Source organism: Megascapheus bottae, chromosome X (genome assembly GCF_031878675.1).
Source record: "Megascapheus bottae isolate mThoBot1 chromosome X, mThoBot2.hap1, whole genome shotgun sequence".
In the NCBI taxonomy this organism is placed as follows: domain Eukaryota; kingdom Metazoa; phylum Chordata; class Mammalia; order Rodentia; family Geomyidae; genus Megascapheus; species Megascapheus bottae.
In genome coordinates this window covers 41301985-41321238 of record NC_143547.1, presented here as the reverse complement: position 1 = coordinate 41321238, position 19254 = coordinate 41301985, and the positions used below count along the sequence as shown (strand labels likewise).

Genomic DNA, 19254 nt, shown 5'->3' with positions numbered 1-19254 from the left:
CCTTCTGTACCAAATTGAGAGATTTTCTCCCTTTTTGTTCAGCATGAGAGTGAGTATGGCTTGTAGAAGTGCCTTTGGCAGGAGGGTAACATGGAGGCACTGGGTAGTGGGGGAGGTATCTGAGAAAGTTTCCATCAGAATGGGATTCACCAAGGCACAAAGGAAAATAAGAGACCAAATGATTGAGATTTTATCCTCCTTTTCTTCATCTCAGAAAAGGTTCAACCTCTGCTTCATGGCCAAGATATTCAAGTAAGTAATGATAGTTTAAATTGTGACTTGCTCCTTATCCAAAGACAAAGTACTTGCCTTTGGGAGAGAAAGATTTCCAACCTCTCCCAAACTTGTGGCCTTGAACGTTACCCAAGTCATCTCTGTCTTTGATCCAACTCTTATTCTTGGGCCTCTTCTTCTACTTTTAGGGATACTTCCTTTTCTTTACACCTTTATTCTCCCTTCCTCTTTTCTTTCTGCTCTCCCAATCTCGCACCTTCTTTCTGATTTCTTCCCCATAGGGTGTTTAAGAAGACCAGCTCCAATGGAAAGGTGAGAAAAGCTGGCCCAGCTGGGTCAAATGAGAGAGCAAAAGGGATAAATGAACAGATTCTTCAAGGTCTCAGGGGTTTGGATTGGGGAAACTCAGGAGAATCCATTGAAAGGTGACTGAGAGACTAACATGGAAGTTTGTTTACAACAGCTCTCCATCTACCTGGGGAAGCGAGACTTCATGGACTATGTGGACACTGTGGAACCCATTGGTTAGTGAGTCCATAAAAAGGGAAGAGCCTGGGGTGAATCGAGTGGGACCAACTCCATTAAAAAAGAATCCAAGAAAAATAAATAAATAAAAAAAATAAAAAAGAATCCAAGAAAGACCACAAAGAAGAAGGAGGTCAAAAGAAGGGAAGAATCATTTTAGAGACCAACTTCTGTTTTGCATGTTTTTTAACCAGTATACTGTCTCTTCCTTTCTCTACAGATGGTGTCATCCTGGTTGATCCTGATTACCTAAAAGATCAAAAGAGTAAGTGGAAATGTGTTGGTCTTTCATTGTTTCAAGAATCTTAAACTGACAAAGGAGGATACTCATAGGAGAGAAACACAAAGGTACAATGCCTATGTGTCTCTGATCATGTAAAATAATATTTATTGAAATGAACTCCAGGATATGTAGAAAAGAGTCCTAAACCAAAATACTGTTGGCAGCTGAGTGCAGGGTCAGGCTGGCCCATGAACCTGCATTACTGAGTAAGATAACCACACAAACAAATGAGCTGTTGTATGACACCATGCCTATGAACTTTGAGCTGCATCGTAGGTATTGTGAATCACTTTCTGCTGAGACTTGATTACGATTGGGTACAAATGTGTTATTCCCTTATCACTCTCTGCTGAGACCTATAGTGAGAGTAAACACGTGGACCTCCACCACCCTGAGCACCTTTGTGCTGATAGGCTCCTGAACCATATATTAGCTGAATGTACTTCCTCAATAAACGAGTTCCTGCCTAGACGGATCTCCCTGATGTGTCTGATTGTCCTCTAGTGAGGGAGGGCTGGGTGCAGGCGATCAGTCGGCCCTCTCCTTTCTGGGCTCGTCCTGGTCAGGGCGTGTTCTCTCTATCCTTCCTGCGGGTCTGGAGATACCAAGGACTAAAAACCGCGACAAATACTATACATGAAAGATAAGCAACCTGAATGAGTAGACAAGAAAAGAGAGGTTTAAGAAAGCCAGAAAGTGCCAGTAGCTCTGTGGCTCACTCCTGTAATCCTAGCTATTCAGAATGATTTCATTGGGGTCGGGAGTTTGGCCTAGCATGCACGAAGACCGGGGTTCAATTCCTTGGTACCACATATATATAGAAAAAGCTGGCTCAAGTGGCAGAAAGCTAGCCTTGAGAAAGCCCAAGGACAGTGCTCAGGCCCTGAGAACAAGCCCCAGGACTGGCAAATATATATATATATATTTTTTTTTTCATTGTGACAAATCCATACATGCACACAATGTATTCTATCAACCTCACCCATTCCATCACGTATCCTTATTTTCTCTAACTCATTGTAAAATAATTCAATAGGTTTCATTCTTTTTTAATTTTATTGTCAGGGTGATATATAGAGGGGCTACAGTTATATTCATAAGGTAGAGAGTATATTACTTCTGGAACATTGTTACCCCTTCCCATGTTTTTTCTCCCACTTTCCCTCCCCCAATCCCCCAAGTTCCAATTTTTCTATTTTTATATATACATATAAAGAGCTTTAACCATTTTCACCATCCTTCATGCTCTCCACTACCCCCCACACTCCCATCAAGGCCTGTACCTCTAGTTTTACTCCCTTCTCACTCTATTTTTTTGTAAGTGCATAGTAATTGTACCAAAGAGCTCAATGGAAATATATTCTACAGCGTAAATAAAATTGTATTCTTTAAAATTACACAAAACTTACATGTGCGTTAAAATTAAAATAACTTCTTTATAAACTTTCTGATTTTCTTCAGTATTGTGCATAGTGTTCCTGCTTAGCTAGTAATCTGAACGAGGGCTTAGAGTGCCTATGAAATGAATCAAGCCACCAAAATTTCATATTTTAATGTAAATTTCTTATTTTTCAACTGTTGGAAATCCATTAAAAGATTTTAAAAGGCCTGGATAGGTCAAAGTACTCCTATTTTCTGTGAGCATAATGTGATCCTCAGGCTACAATTTGCATCTTCTGGTACATGTCTTTCCATTTCTTTTTTGTGTGAGTAAACTGCTTAACCTTTCCTTTTCAAAATCTCCAACCAAGAAACAAAATAACAACCCCAGGAAGTAACAGCAAGAGACAGGAATCTGGCAGTGGTGCTATAGATCAAGACTACAGAGAAATATTTTTCTATTGCTTTTTTATTCTTTTAATTCTCACTGGATTAACCCCACTGTGATCCAACTAGACTGAAAATTGGTTTTGTCTTGAAAAAGGTTAGAATGAGTTGATGAATACTAGTTGAGATATAACCTTTAGATACTAAGAAGTAAAGTAGCCTTAATCTCCCAGAATAAACCCTTTTGATAAGCAGTCTGGCTAGTTTTAAATATCAAACAAATTTTGCTGTATGGCCACAAATTAACCAACCTATTTAAGATTCGCCAGATGCTTTATAATTTTAAAACCTAAATGACTTTTTGTCACATTTCTATAAGATATTTGGAACAAAATCATTAAATTAAATAAGGAACAAAATAATTAAATTTTTAAAAATTGCGTTTTGCTCTAGAGATAAGACATTTTCCTTTTATTTGAATTTTGCTTCATGTTCTTAGCAGAGTATATAATTCATTTATATTGTGATTATTTCTCAAGTTATTTTATATGTTTTGTTACTTTATGAAGACCATCTTATTTGCATCACTTCTTTTTTTTCTTTTTCTTTTTCTTTTTTTGTTAGTTGTGGGGCTTGAACTCTGGGCCTGGGCGCTGTCTCTGAGCTCTTCAGCTCAAGGCTACTGTCCTACACCTGGGCCTGGGTGTTGTCTCTGAACTTTTCAGCTCAAGGTTACTGCCCTACCCCTTGAGCCACAGCCCCACTTCAGTTTTGTAGTGGTTAATTGGAGATAAGAGTCTCACAGACTTTAGTGCCCAGGCTGGCTTTGAAGTGTGATCCTCAGATCTCAGCCTCCTGACTAGCTAGAATTACAGATGTGAGCCACTGTACCTGGATTATTTGCATCACTTCCTGAGTAGCTAGGATTACAGGTATGAGCCACCAGTGTCCAATTTGTATCATATTTTCTAATATGCTTTTACATCCAGGTGTGTTTGTTAATATAAAACATGCTACAGTCCTGAGTGATAAACACTGGCAATAGGACAGTGTGTGTGTGTGTAGTATGAATAAATTATTGTTTAACAATCTTCTATCTGGGATCACTGTTTTATCTTTCATAACTATATGACAATCCACAATATTCATAAAAATAAAAGATTTTGTTTCAAGGAAGAAATGAGAGAGATGTTACAAACTTTTAAAGTGGACATTATGTACAATTACAGCAAAACAATCTGGGACACGCCTAAAATAGTAACAATAGCTGTCTCTGAAATATGATGTATTATGATGGAGAATTAAGTTCTCTTCTTTCTTTTGTGATGCCAATCCTAGGACTTGAACTCAGGGCATAGATGTTGCAACCTAATCTTCTGAGCAAAAGGCTAGCATTCTTCCAATTGAGCCATAACTCCTCTTGTTTTGGGCAGGGGGCATGTTTTAGTGTTCAATTGGAGATAAGAGTATCATGGACTTTCCTACCCAGCATAGATTTGAACTATGATCCTCAGACCTCAGCCTCTGAGTAGCTAGGATTACAGGCAAGAGCCACCAATATCTGTCTTAAGTTCTCTTTTTAATTATTTACTTTGATGGTTCTAAAACTAACATATATTCATTATATGATAAAGTCACTAACTTTAAAATACATGCTGGCTCTTAGAAGTTTTTCTGTATGTACTTGGGCTTGAACTCAGGCTCTAAATAGGCTTTTCTTCACAAGGCTAGTGCTTTACAATTTGTGCAACACCTCCTCTTCCAGCTTTTTGCTGGTTAATTGAATATTGGAGCCTCATGGACTTTTCTGCCTGAGCTGGCTTGAAACCATGATCCTCAAATATCAGCCTCCTGAATAGCTAGGTTTACAGGCATGAGCCACCAGCTTCTGCCTTTAAAAGAAAACAAATTAAAGCTATTTCCTACCACACACACACACACACACACACACACACACACACACACACACACAATGATAATACTAAACTGCAAAACAACCAATTTCAGCTTCCACAGAAGCTGAGGGCTGACTCTGCTTCCTCTCCCACCCTCCCTATGAACACACAATTGAGTGTGCCAAGAACAGTTCTTTAGTTAATGCCATCATCTGAATGGAGTGCTAGATCGGCTCTGCCTCAGCCTTCCAGATCTTTCTCTGCCTCATTTCTCATTGTTTTCACTGTCCCCACCCCTCCCCTTTTCCTTCTTTCAGCCACCTCTTCTTATTGGTGCTGATGCTGAAGCTTGTAATCCAACCTTCAACCTCCTGCTTAAGTGCTACGTGTGCTCTCTAGCACTGGAGTTCCTCTCCAGCCCTAAAGCCACCTCATTTCATCCACTTCCCACACTGTGTCTTTACCTTTCTTTTATTTATTTATTTTTTGTAGATCTTTAATACCCGGCTGGCTTTGAACCTTGATCCACAGATCTCAGCCTCCTGAGTAGCTAGGATTACAAGTGTGGGCCACCCTGCCTGGCTTAGTTATATCTTTTGAACGAAGGTTTACCTTGTGCATTCTTTTATTTCACCAGTCTGGGGCTTGAACTCAGGGCTTGGGCACTGTCCTTGAGCTTTCTCAAGGCTAGCGCTCTACCACTTGTGCTACAGCACCACTTCTGGCTTTTTCTATGTATGTGTTATGAGGAATCCAACCTGGGTCTTCGCGCATGGCCAAACTCCCAGCCCCTACATTATGCATTCTTGATTATAAAGGTAGATAGCTTGTGATCATTGACCCTTTCTTATTTCTTTTCGTTTCTTTTTTTTTTCTTTTTCTTTTTCTTTTGGAATTGAACTCAGTGCCTGAGCCTTATCCATTAGCATTTTTGCTCAAGGCTGGTGCTCTGGTGCTCTACCACTTGAACTACACCTCTACTTCTGGCTTTTGGCTGGTTAATTGGACTTAAGCCTCACATGGACTTTCCTGCCCTCACCAGTTTTGAACATCAATCTTCATATCAGCTCCTAAGTTGCTAGGATTGCAGGAATGAGCCATTCATGCCCAACGTACATTGATCCTTTAAATTTACTATAGTAAGATGATGTGCATTGCGTGCGTGTGTGTGCGTGCGTGTGTGTGTGTGTGAGTATGTGTGTATGTGTGTGTGTGTGTGAGAGAGAGAGAGAGATGATGTGTGTGTTTGTGTGTGCATGTATGGGAGAGAGACAGAGACAGAGACAGAGAGAGACAGAGAGAGACAGAGAGAATGAGAGAGATGGGGAGAAAGTTGAAAGAGTTGAACTGGCAGAGAAACAAAAGCAGAGTTTTACTGGGTGAGAAAGTAAGGCACATATAGTCTTGCAGTTGCTTTCTTCTCACGCCTGCCTTCATAGAAATAAGAGTTACCAATCCAAAGCCTAGAGGTAGCGTGCTTTCCTAGAATGTACAAAGCCCTGGGTTCAAATCCTTGGTATCATATACACAGAAAAATCTGGAAGTGATGCTCAAGTGACAGAGTGTTAGACTTGAGAAAGCCCAAGGACAGTGCTCAGGGCCTGAGTTCAAGTCTCAGAACTGACAAAAAAAGAAAAGAGAAGCTGGGCGCTGTAACTCACGCCTGTAATCCTAGTTATTCAGGAGGCTGAAATCTGAGGATAGAGGTTCAAAGCCAGGCACTAAAGTCTGTGAAACTCTTATCTCCAATTGAGCACTAAAAAATGAGAAGTGGGGCTGTGGCTCAGAGAGTAGGGAGGTAGTCTTGAGCTGAAGAATTCAGGGACAATGCCCAGGTCTTATAGTTCAAGTACCATGATCGATGAGAGAGAGAGAGAGAGAGAGAGAGAGAGAGAGAGAGAGAGAGAGAGAGAGAGAGAGAGAGAGAGAGACTCTGACTCACCAATTTTCTGTAGCTTTCTTTGCTCTAGTCTCTTCTCACTTTGCATCATATATATATATCATATATATATACATATATATATGATATATATTGCCCTTTCCGAATGCAGTTACTGCATTTCTATTTGCCTCAAGCTCTTGTTTGGCTTTTTTTTTTTTTGCTCAAGTCTGACAGTCTACTACTTGAGCCACAGCTCCAATTGTAGCATTTTATTAATTGTAAAAAGTCTTGTGAATTTTTCTTCCCCACTCTGGTTTTGAACCACAAGCTTCGATTTTCAACCTCCTGAGTAGCTAAAAATACAGGCACTCTTGTTATTGACAGGCGAAAGAACTGAGGTGCAGAATGCTCAAGAGATCTGTTCAAATCCTGTGCAAGCCCCGGTATTTGACCCTAAATTTCATTGCTTCTCTTTGGAAAATTGAAGGGGTCTAATGTATGAGAAGTAATGCACCTATTATCTGGCGAACATAACTGTAACCCCTCTATACATTACAATAAAAAATAAATTTGTTTACTTAGTTAGTTAGTTAGTTAGATGCTGGAGCTGAAGCCTGAACTCAGGTCCTGGGCACTGTCCCTGAACCTCTCTGTGCTCAAGACTAGCACTCTACCACTTGAGCCATAGTGTTACTTCTGGTTATTTCTGATTATGTGGTACTGAGGAATCAAAGTCAGGGCTTCATGCGTGCTAGGCAAGCACTCTACCACTAATCCATATTCCCAGTCCTGCTTCCTTTCTGAACTGTTAAATCTTTCAAGCATAGAACATTATATAATGAATAACCCATACCCATGGCCTTAGCCTGAAAAGCAGCCTCCTCCTGCTTTCTTCCCTGATCTCATCACTTTCTCTCCCCCTCATACTTCTCCTCTCTCCTCCTCAGATAGCCAGTAGCTAAATTTAATATTTATTCTTCCCTTGATACTTCTATGTATCTGTGATCCATTTGACATTGTTCTATGTGGATTGTTCTATAAGATTTTATGTAGATAGCAGCATAGTATGCATGTAATTCTAGAGCTAGAGGGTTTTGGTTTTGTTTTTTTTTACTCAATAGTTCATTGTTGTTGTTTTAAATGTAGCCTCATCCATTAGTGATGTTATACCAATATACTTGAGACTGGATAATGTACAAGAATCAGGAATTTATTTTCTCATCCATCTGTAGGCTGGGGTGTCCAAGATCAAGGCACTGGCAGGTTTGATTGATGAGAATTGCTTTTTGCTTCCAAAATGACGCCTATTGTTACATCCTACACAGGAAAATGCTGTGTCCTTATTTGGCAGACTCTGCAAGGGGAGACAGACGACAGATGAAAGCTAAATGACGCTTCTGTTTTATGTGTGCTAGTACTTGAGTCAGGGCCTCTGATTCTGCTTGGCTTTTCCCATTCAAGGTTGCACTCTATCACTTCAGCAACATATTCACATATAGATTTTTGCTGGTTAATTGGAGATAAGAAACTCATAGATTTTTCTGCATGGGATGGCTTTGAACTGAGATCCTCAGATTGTAGCATGAATGAGACAACAATGTCCAACTTGATAATTTCTTCTTTTTTTGTCAGTCATGGGGCTTGAACTCAGGGCCTGAGCACTGTCCCTGAGCTTTTATGCTTAAGGCTAGTGCTCTACCACATTAAGCCACCAATGCCACTTCCAGTTTTCTGGTGGTTCACTGGAGATAAGAATCCCATGAGCTTTTCCTGCTTGGGCTGGCTTTGAACCACAATACTCAGATTTCGGCCTCCTGAGTAGCTAGGATTACAGGTGTGAGCCACAAGCACCCAGCTTTTTTTGCTTTTTTGCGTCAGTATTGGGGCTTGAATTCAGGGCCCGGGAGCTGACCCGTAGCTTTTTCACTCAAGGCTGGTGTGCTACCACATGATCCACAGCTCTATACCTGGCTTATTTGTGGTTAATTTGAGAAAAGAGTCTCACAGTATTTTCTGCTTTTATGCATCTTTTATAAGCCCCATTCACAAGGGAAAAAGCCTTCATGACCTAATCACTCCTTAAAGACCATCTTAAAACCTCCACATTGGCTATTAATGTACAATTGAGATTTGAAAGGAACTTATTCAAATAATGGCATTAGATGAAGTTCTACTTCATCTGTTTTAACCTCAGTTATATATTCCATTATATGAGTATCCTGTAAATTTATTACCCATTCTTCTGCTGATAGATACTTAAATTCTTTTTTAATTTATATTCTGACAAACATCAATGTAATGGATATTCCCATGTGTATCTTCTTATAAATGTGAGCATGAGCTCCTTCAAGGTAGTAGAATTCTTTTTTTTAATTTTGTTTTATTGTCAAGGTAATTATAGAAGGTTTAGAGTTACATTCATCAAGTAGTGGGTGTATTATTTCTCAAGCCTTGATACCCCTTCTCATGTTTTTAATCCCTCTTTCCCTCCCCGCCCCAAGGTAATAGAATTTTTTGCCAGGTGCTGGCAGCTCACGCCTGTAATCCTAGCTAATCAGGAGGCTGAAATCTGAGGATCATGGTTCAAAGCCGGCCTGGGCAGAAAAGTTCTTGTGAGATTCTTATCTCCAATTAGCCACACAAAAAAAGGGAAGTGGAGCTGCGGCTCAAGTGGTAGAGTGCTAGCCTTGAGTAAAAAGAACTCAGGAACAGCACCCAGGCCCTGAATTCCAGTTCAATGACAGACAAAAACAAAACAAACAAAAAGATAGAAGTCTTCTTTTGTCTGTCATGGGGCTTGAAGTCTGGGCCTGGGCACTGTCCCTGAACTGTTCAGCTCAAGGCCACCACCGTACTCTTTGAGCCATAGTGCCACTTTCCGTTTCCTAGTGGTTAATTGGAGGTAAGAGTCTCATGGTCTTTAGTGCCCAGGCTGGCTTTGAACCATGATCCTCAGGTCTCAGCCCCCTGAGTAGCTAGGATTAGAGGCATGAGCCACAGCACCCGACTGATAACAGTAATTTTTTTTAATTTTTTAATTTTTTTGAAATGGAGATAGTCAAACTTTTATTTTATTTTGACAAACTAGATTGTAAAGAGAATACATATACCACAAAATTTATACCTGCAGACACAGATATCCACATCCTTATACATAGAAAATCTTGGTTACTACTCACTGGTTTTCAAAGCAAGAAAGATTATCAGTCTTAGGTGTGTGTGTGTGTGTGTGTGTGTGTGTGTGTGTGTGTGTGTGTTTCGGGGTACTAGGGCTTGAACTCAAGGTCTCAGGCTCCACTACTGAAGCCCTGCATCCAGTTTCATTGTATTTAGTTGTTGATAACAGTATTTTTTTTCTGCCAGTCATGGGACTTGAACTCAGAGCCTGAGCACTGTCCTTGGACTTTTCTCAAGGCTAAAGCTCTACCACTTGAGCCACAGCACCACTTCTATGTATGTGGTACCAAGGAATTGAACCCGGGCCCTCATGCATGCTAGGCAAGCACTCTACCACTAGGCCAAACTCCCGGCCTGATAACAGTAATTTTTAAGAGATGAGTATATTGAATTTTACAGGGTAGTGCCCACTTTCCAAAAGGATTGAATGAATGCCTGTGGCCATTAGCAGTACACAAGATCGCCAAGAGCTCCATAGCCTCATGAACACTTAGTGTTGTCATACTTTTTAATTGTTGCTAATCTGAAAGCCAGGAAGCAGTGGCTTACATCCGCAATCCTAGCTACTCAGGAGGCAGAAATCTGAGGACTGCAATTCAAAGCCAGTCCAAGTATGAAAGTCTGTGAGACTCTTATTAACCACTAAATGCTGCAAGTAGAGCTGTGGCTCAGGTGGTAGAGTGCCAGTCTTGTGCAAAACAAAAACAAAAACAAATAAAACTAAGGGACAGAACTCAGGCCCTAAGTTGAGGTTCAAATATAAGTGTGTGCACATGTGTGCATGTGCAAATACACAAACACACATACACATACACATACACATACATATAATGTTGACAAAGCTAGGCCACCAGTGGTTCATACCTGTAATCCTTGACACTCAGGGGACAGGAAAGTCTGTGAGACATTTATCTCTAATAAACCAACAAATAGCCAGAGATAGAGCTATAGTTCAACTGTTAGAGTTAGCCTCAAGCAAAAAAGCAAAGGAAGAGCCCAAGTCTCTGAATTCAATCCCCAGTACTGGCACAAAACTAATTATTTTATTATAAAATTACATTGAGTCACAAAACATTATAAAAATAAAATACAATGTCAAATGACAGTGGCTTGCAGCTCTAAATCAAACTACTCAGGGGTCTGAGATTTGAAGACCAATGTTTTGAAGCCAGCCTGGGCAGGAAAAGTCGGTGAGACCCTTATATTTAATTAACCAGGAAAAAAAGTATCTGGAAATGGAGCTATGCCTCAAGTGGTAGAGCCCTAGCCTTGAGTAAAAACTCCCAGGGACAGTGTCCAGGCCCTGAGTCGAAGTTGTAGAAAACACACACACACGACAATCTAATGGATATGATGTGAAATATTGTCCCACTATGATTTTAATTTGCATCTTCCTGATTATATGCTTTCCTATGTTTTCATTGGCCATTCTGTCTTATACTGCTAAATTATGTTCACATTCTTTGTACACATATATTTACATTATTTTGCCAGTTCCGGGGCTTGCACTCAGGGCGTAGGCCCTGTCCCTGAACTTCTTTTGCTCAAGGCTAGCATTATACTACTTGAGCCAAAACATCACTTGCGCCTTTTTCTGTTTATGTGGTACTAAGACATTGAACCCAGGGCTTCATGCATGTTAGGCAAGTACTCTACCACTAAGCCACATTTCCAGCTCCATATTTTTCTTCATCTATGAAAGTTATGTATTCTAAACAATGAACTTTGCTTGTTATATATGCTGCAAATCCTATTTTTCCTTTTTTTCTCCATAAAACTTTTAGCATAGAGGAATTTTAAACTTTACTGTTGTGAAATGTATTAATATTTTTCTCTATAATCACACTGTTTTGATTAAATTAGATTGCCTTTGTTTGTCTTCTTAGGATCTAGTTAAGGTCACCTTTCACACTGGTCTGCCACGTCTCTTGTGTTTTTTCCCTACAGTGTTTGTCATGTTGACATGCACTTTCCGCTATGGCCGTGATGACTTGGATGTGATTGGTCTGACATTCCGCAAAGATCTCTATGTACAGACACAGCAAGTGGCTCCACCTGAGCCTACCAGCTCCCAGAGATCCCTCACAGTCTTACAGGAGCGACTTCTTCACAAACTGGGAGACGGTGCCTACCCCTTTACACTGCAAGTATGAACCCCCAAGGTTTCCAGGGAAGATTACAAGATAAATTTAATGAAGGAGGTAAAAGAGAAAGTTCCCCATTTCTTTTTGGTCACTGACTTCATTTGGTTTCCTAGATGAGTACTAACCTGCCCTGTTCAGTGACACTGCAGCCAGGACCAGGAGATTCAGGAAAGGTGAGGTGTGGGTTTGGAGAAAAAGGAGGATGCTAGTCAGTTTTCATGACTGAGACAAAATACCTGAGATAATCAACTTAAAAAGATAGGTTTTGGGGGGGCAGTGATTTCAGAGATTTTAGTCCATAGTACAAGTACCAGTTACTTTGGGCTTGTTTCAACACAGTACACTATGGTGGGAACATGGTTAGGAGAGGTATGTTCATCTCATATTGGCAAGGATTAAAAAAACCAAAACAGAGACAGGAAGGGACCAGAATCCTAATATCCCCTTCAGTGTCATGCTCCCAATAACCTAACTTCTAGCCCTCTTAAGAGTCCTGACTTTTTGCTGGGTGTGATGGCTCACGCCTCTAATCTTAGCTACTCAGGGGGCTGAGATCTGAGGATCATAGTTCAAACCCAGACCAGGCACTAAAGACTATGAGACATTTATCTCATTTAAACTACTAGGAAAGCGGAAGTGGTGCTGTGGCTCAAGGGGTAGGGTGGTAGCCTTGAGCTGAAGAGCTCAGGGACAGTGCCCAGGCCCAAAGTTCAAGTCCCATCACGGACAAGTAAAAAGTGTCCTGACTTCTTATAAATCACCAACTTTCAGTAGCACCACAGATTGGGGACCAAGTTTTTAGCACATTGGCCTTTTGAGGTACACGTCAGATCCAAACTATAGGAAAGTGGTAGATAGGTAATACCAATGCCACAGAAGAGGAATAGAGATATAAATGGACAAGAAAAAGAAATGAGATCAGGCATTTTCATATAGACCCACAAAGAACAGAAAAATGGCACTGAAAATTTCTCTTTGCACTTGCACTTTTACAGACCTGTGGGATTGATTTTGAAGTAAAGACTTTCTGTGCCGAAAACCTGGAAGAGAAAATCCCAAAGAGGTATTCTTTAAGCCACGCCCAAATCCCCACTTCCATTCCCTGCCAGAAAAAAAGATTCTGTTTTGTAACGAACAGTCCTACTTTAAATTTTTGTGACACCATCACTGCCACCTTGGGTGATCAGTTCTGAGTCCCCTATGACTTCTCTTTTTCACTGTAGGATAGTGATCTTCAAACGTTTATTTAAAGGGCCAAAAGCTAAATAGTTATGCTATGTGGACCATATAGTATTAGTTGCAACTACTTAATTCTTTCATAGTGTAAAAGTAGGAAAAGAAGCTGGGTGGGGTGGCTCACGCCTGTGATCCTAGTTATTCAGGAGGCTAAGATCAGAGGATCATGATTCAAATCCAGCCTGGGCACTAAAAAGTCTATGAGACTCTTATCTCCAATTAACCATCAGAAAACCAGAAGTGGCAATGTGGCTTAAGCAGCCTTGAGCTGAAGAACTCAGGGACAAAGCTCAGGCCCAGAGTTCAAGTCTCACGACTAACAAAAAAAAGCAGCAAAAGATACTATAGCAAGAATGAAATATGGGCTGAGAATGAAGCACACTGGTAGAATGCTGGCCTAGCATGCATGAAGCCCTGGGTTGGATTCCTTAGTACCACAAAATGGAAAAAGCCCGATGTGGCACTGTGGCTCAAGTGGTAGAATGCTAGCCTTGAGCAAAAGAAGCTCATGAGCAGTGCCTAGGCCCTGCGTTCAAGCCCCAGGACTGGCTTTACAGCAACTGTACTTCCATTGAAATTGGAATTTTATATAATATTCATTTGTCCGGGAATACTTGTTCTTAGCTAGTGGGCCCCATGAAAACAAGCAACAGGCCAGATTGCACCAGTGCACTATAGTTTGTAAAGAATTTAAATGCTTACACTGAGAGTCTAGAAGAACTCTGTGAGAAGACTTCTCTTGTTCCCATATCCAAGCAAGGATTAGGCGCTGGGTGTCATGGGGAGGGCTGTGCTTAAAAATGAGGCATTCTGGCTAACCCTTTGGTCTCTATTCAGTGAGTCTGTGAGGCTGCTTGTCCGGAAAATACAATTTGTACCCTTGGAGCCACGTCCTGGTCCCAGGGCTCAAACCCTCCGCCATTTCCTTCTGTCAGCTCAGCCTCTACAACTCCAGGCCTGGATGGACAGGGAGGTTAGTGACTCCTCTGATACCTATTATTCACTGCATTCGTATTCAGGTAGGCCAAGATGGGAGCCCGCCAGTAAGAGTGGTAAGGAAACAAAAATTGTAGATCTTGTTGTGGGCATTTCCCTCCATCCTTATAATGGGCTCCTCTCCTATATCAGGTTCACTATCATGGAGAACCCATCCCTGTTAATATTTCCATCAGGAACTGTACCAGCAAGGTCATCAAAAAAATCAAGATTTCAGGTGAGCTTCTTTCCGCATTGCCCCACATCTGGCCCTCAAATAATAGCACTCTTTCTTTGTTCTTCCTTTTTCTTTTTGCATTTTTTCTTATTATTGTCATTGCACAAAGCTGTTATAATTCTTTTTTTTTTGGCCAGTCCTAGCGCTTGAACTCAGGGCCTAAGCAATGTCCTTAGGCTTTCTCAAGGCTAGAGCTCTACCACTTGAGCCACAGCTCCACTTTTGGCTATTTTTGTATATATGGTACCAAGGAATCAGAACTCAGGGCTTTGTGCATGCTAGGCTAGGACTCTACCAGTAGGCTACACTCCTGGCCCAGGTGTTAAAATTCTGCAAAACAGGTTATGAGTACAATGTTTTCTGGTCAATGTCATCACTTCCTTTGCCCCCATTTTTCCCTTCTGTCCTTACCCTTAAGTTAATATAGTTCACTTTTTTACATATTGTACACTCTCTTTTTACATATTGATCACTCTCTCTTTCTAAAACTCTGCCTCATTTAACTTTTTGCATTCATCTTAGCACTCCCTCCAACACAAGTTTATCCAAATCTTCATCTATGGTCACATCTTCCAGCCGAGAACATAGGCTGCTCATATGTGAGGCTATGAGCCGGAGTCTCATAGATGACTGATTATAATCATGTACTTTTCCTGGTTTGTTCAGTTGACCAGATCACAGATGTTGTCCTGTATTCATTAGACAAGTACAGAAAGAACGTGTTCCTTCAGGAGTTCACGTGAGCTAGGGTTGGGGCTGAGGGCTGGGGCCAGAACCAAAGGGAAGCATGGTGGGAAGAAGGACAAAAGTCATAGGAGAGGGTTGGAGAAAGAAACAAATGGGAGAGGGATCCAGGAATGACGAAGATCAGAGTGAAATATCAATCGAGAGTGACTGTCAAGAGAAGCAGAGGGAGGAGAACCATTACAGTGCTAAGAGAAAGCAGGGGAAAGGGATTGCCTACCAGAGTCAGTACCTCCTGCTCTTCATAGCCAGACGTGTCATTCATTAATCTCTGGGTACTCTAGGAGGTTCTTGAGGTTGTGTAAGTTATTTTGGGGAGTGGATATACACCAACTCAGCAAATGTACCCTAAATTTTATTCTTGTTCTCCTTTCAAAGGGAGATTGTAGCTGCAAACTCCAGCTTCTCCCAGAGCTTTTTAGTAACCCCAATACTGGCTGCCAACTGCCAGAAACAAGGCCTGGCATTGAATGGCAAGCTCAAGCATGAAGATACCAAGCTGGCCTCTAGCACAATGTAAGTTCAAAATGACTTCTAGCCTTCACCTCTTTTGCTAACTAATTTCACGTGCTATATACACAACTCTGAGGTTTCATCTTTTGTAGAACTTGCTTATTTTTTTGCCAGTCCTGGGGCTTGAACTCAGGGCGTAGGCACTGTTCTTGAACACATTTTGCTCAAGGCTAGCACTCTGCCACTTGACGTGCCACTTCTGGCTTTTTATGTGTATGTGGTACCAAGGAATCAAACCCAGGGTTTCGTGCATGCTAGGTGAGCACTCTACTGTTAGACTATATGCCTGTGGGACCAATAGCTATAGTCATAGACAGCAAGAAAACAAAACATAGTGAGAACATCTTTATACTACGTGATGCCTTTGTGTGCCTTGTTGTCGTAAGAACCCAAGGAAGGTGGGTCAGACAAGTGTTGCTAGTTGTTTGTCAAAGAGAAGGAATTTGCCCAGGGCTGTATTAACAGAGGGGATACCATTAGATACCATTTGGCTTTCTAGAGAAGATAGAAATAGAGCAGAAGGGGCCGGGAGTTTGGCCTAGTGGTTAAAGTGCTTGCCTAGCATGCATGAAGACCCGGGTTCGATTCCTCGGTACCACATACATAGAAAAAAGCCGGAAGTGGTGCTGAGGCTCAAGTGGTAGAGCTCTAGCCTTGAGAAAGTCAAAGGACAGTGCTCAGGCCCTGAGCTCAAGCCCAGGACTGGCAAAAAAAAAAGAAATAGAGCAGAAGATTAGAAGATGAGAAACAGGGGGAAGTAGGGCCCAAAAAAGGAGGGCGAAATGAACTAGGTACCAATTGGGTTGTGTGTATCATCCCAGCTACTCATAGGTGGTCAAGGATCACAGTTCAAAGCCAGATGGATAGATAAATCTGACTCTTATCTCTAATGAGCAAACAAAAAAGCTAGAAGCTGATGTGTGCCTCAAGTGGTAGAACACCAACATTGAGCAAAGAAACTAAGTGAGAGCACAAGGCCCTGAGTTCAAGCCCCAGTACTGGCTTAAGAGAGATAGAGAGAGGGAGGGAGGGATTGCGGGAGGGAGAGGGAGAATGAGGTAATGGTAGTTGACAGAATTCTATGGCATTCATTAGATCCTTTGCCTTAGGAAGCCCTCATGTTAGCAGTAATGCCCTCCGAAAGCCACTACTACCATGTGGCAATCATAAATCCCCCTACCTTTCCCCATGCTGTATTTATCAAATAGCAAATGACCATCATCACTAGAAATAATCTTAGGGACAAACAAACATCATTACTTTATTGAGAGGAGATAAGCAGCCCAGAGCACTGAAGAGACTCCCAAGTTCATAATTAACCTTCAGTCTGCAGGTTTTTATTGAGCACTTACTAAGTGCTCATTATTTTATTTGTTTTTATTGTCAGGATAATGTATAGAGGGGTTACAGTTACATTCATCAGGTAGTAGCTGCATTACTTTTCGCATGTTGATATCCCTTCTCATGTGTTTGTCCCTGTTTCCCTTCCTTTACCCTCGGAATACAACGATGTTTAAGATAGTGTCTGCCTCCACTCAATATATGCCCTGGCCAAAAAACAATGACAAATACAAATACAATCTAACAGTTAAATGTTAGTACATGTGGCTCAAATTAGGAGTCCAATAGAAGTTAAGCCAACATAGCTGGCAAAGGCCTCTTAGAGAAGACAGAATGATCTTGCTCCTAAAGAATGTGTAACATCTGGATAGCAACAGAGGGAGAAAGGAATATTCTAGACTGTGAACATGGAATGCGAGAAGATTAAGAGGTAGGAATTCACGTGGCACTTTGAGAACATGTAGAGGACATGAATCTGCCTATAGGGCTTTGTATCTCAATTATTAGGGAGTTAGGACAGAAAAGCTTAGAGTAGTACAAAAGGAAGGCCAGATAACTTTGGGGCTTGAAAGTCAAGCAGAGCCTACTTGTGGGCTCTTAAGCAGTGGGTAACATGGCAAAACTCAAGTTTAGAAAGAGAAATATATTTGCAGTGAGTAGGAGAACTAAGAGCCTAGGAGGTATTTGGGAGAAGATAACGGTAATAGGATATGGTAACAGGAGGGTACAGGAAGGAACCAAGGGGATTAAACGTATTACTCACTTGTGTATCCCCAATACGCAAAAATGATGAACCACAACTTACAGTCTTCCACCTGGAATGAACAAAGAGCTGCTGGGCATCCTGGTGTCTTACAAAGTCAGAGTCAACCTGACAGTGTCCTCTGGGAGGTAAGTGAGGATTCCAAGTTCAGGGGCTGGGGGAGGCAAGTTCAAGTTCATCTGGTCAGGGGCTGTGGGAGATAAGGCTTTCTCATTTCTGTTTCTCTTGCACTTGAACTGAGCAGTTCAAGCTGGTGTTCTTCTCCCAGACTAAGCTCCCAATTGTGTGAGATCAGAGAGCAAGTCCTCTTCCTTCCACACACCCATGCTGTTGCTGATCCCCTAATATGATCCCACAAACCCTAATAAAACTAGATTACCCTTTGCCCATTTTCCCTTACTAACTAGAGGGTGTCATTCTACCCACAGTATCCTGGGAGATCTAACAGCCAGGTAAGAGACTGTGGATGAGAAGACTAGGATACAAAGGGGACCCAAGGAGTGACTAGGTGGAGTTTGAGGGTATCGTAAGTCTGAAAAATCAAGGGAGGGAGGGAAGGTGGGTCCTGAATCTGGTTTTATGGGAAGATGCATAACTCCACCTCAGAATCCTTGCAGTGACGTTGGTGTGGAGCTGCCTCTGATTCTGATCCATCCAAAGCAATCTCATGGTGAGTGACCAGGCAGGACTGTCGGCTCTGATGTTCCTGAGGGTTAGGGATCAAACAGTTCTGATCTTGTGATCTGGAGATAGCAGTTTGGGGAGATGCCAAAGGCTAGACAAGGAGGCAGAAGAATAAGAGTAATTTACTGTTTTGATTCCTCATAACCACATACAGAGAAAAAGCCAAAATTGGTGCTGTGGCTCAAGTGGTAGAGCACTAACCTTGAGAAAGCTCAAGAACAGTGCCCAAGCCATGAATTCAACCCCAGGACTGGCCAAAAAAAAGAGTAATTTGGGGCCAGGAGTATAACCTAGTGGTAGAGTGCTCACTTCGCATGCACAAAACTATGTTGGATTCCTCAATGCCACATACACAGAAAAAGCTGGAAATGATCCTGTTGCTCAAGTGGCAGAGCACTAGCCTTGAGCAAAAAGTGTCCAAGGACAGTGCCCAGGCCCTGAGTTCAAGCCCAACTGGAAAAAAAGGAGTAATTTGTCTTCTGGTGCCAGGCACCAGAGGCTGACACCTGTAATGCTACTCAGTAAGCTGAAATCTGAGGATGGAGGTTCAAAGCTATCAGAGGTAGGAAAGTCCACGAGACCCTTGTCTCCATAAAGTAGTAAATATAAGGTAGAATTGGAGTTGTGGCTCAAGTGATAGATCAAAAGGCTCAGGTGCAGTGCCCAGGCCCTGAGTTCAAGTCCCAGGACTGGCAAAACAAACAAATATCAAATCGTTCTGGAAAATGAAAATGTCACAGAATGTCTCATATCAACTTCCACCCCATCTTTCTCTCCTCTCCACGCTTGCCACAGAAGTCACGAGGTAAGGGAATGTGAAGCCTGGAAAAGCCACCTTTTTATGATAGAAACC

General features: G+C 41.6%; 1 protein-coding gene across 1 annotated transcript; it reads left to right on the top strand.

Annotated features, from left to right (window-relative positions):
- Positions 1-214: 214 nt before the first annotated feature.
- On the top strand, positions 215-18434 carry Arr3 (arrestin 3). The gene is given in 14 exon segments (XM_090327104.1): positions 215-252; positions 516-546; positions 698-758; positions 980-1024; positions 11711-11910; positions 12021-12080; positions 12903-12970; positions 13981-14116; positions 14272-14356; positions 15023-15095; positions 15479-15616; positions 17762-17845; positions 18146-18169; positions 18335-18434. Coding segments are annotated over 14 exon segments (1122 nt in total). The 5' UTR covers positions 215-235.
- The last annotated feature ends 820 nt before the right edge of the window (positions 18435-19254 follow it).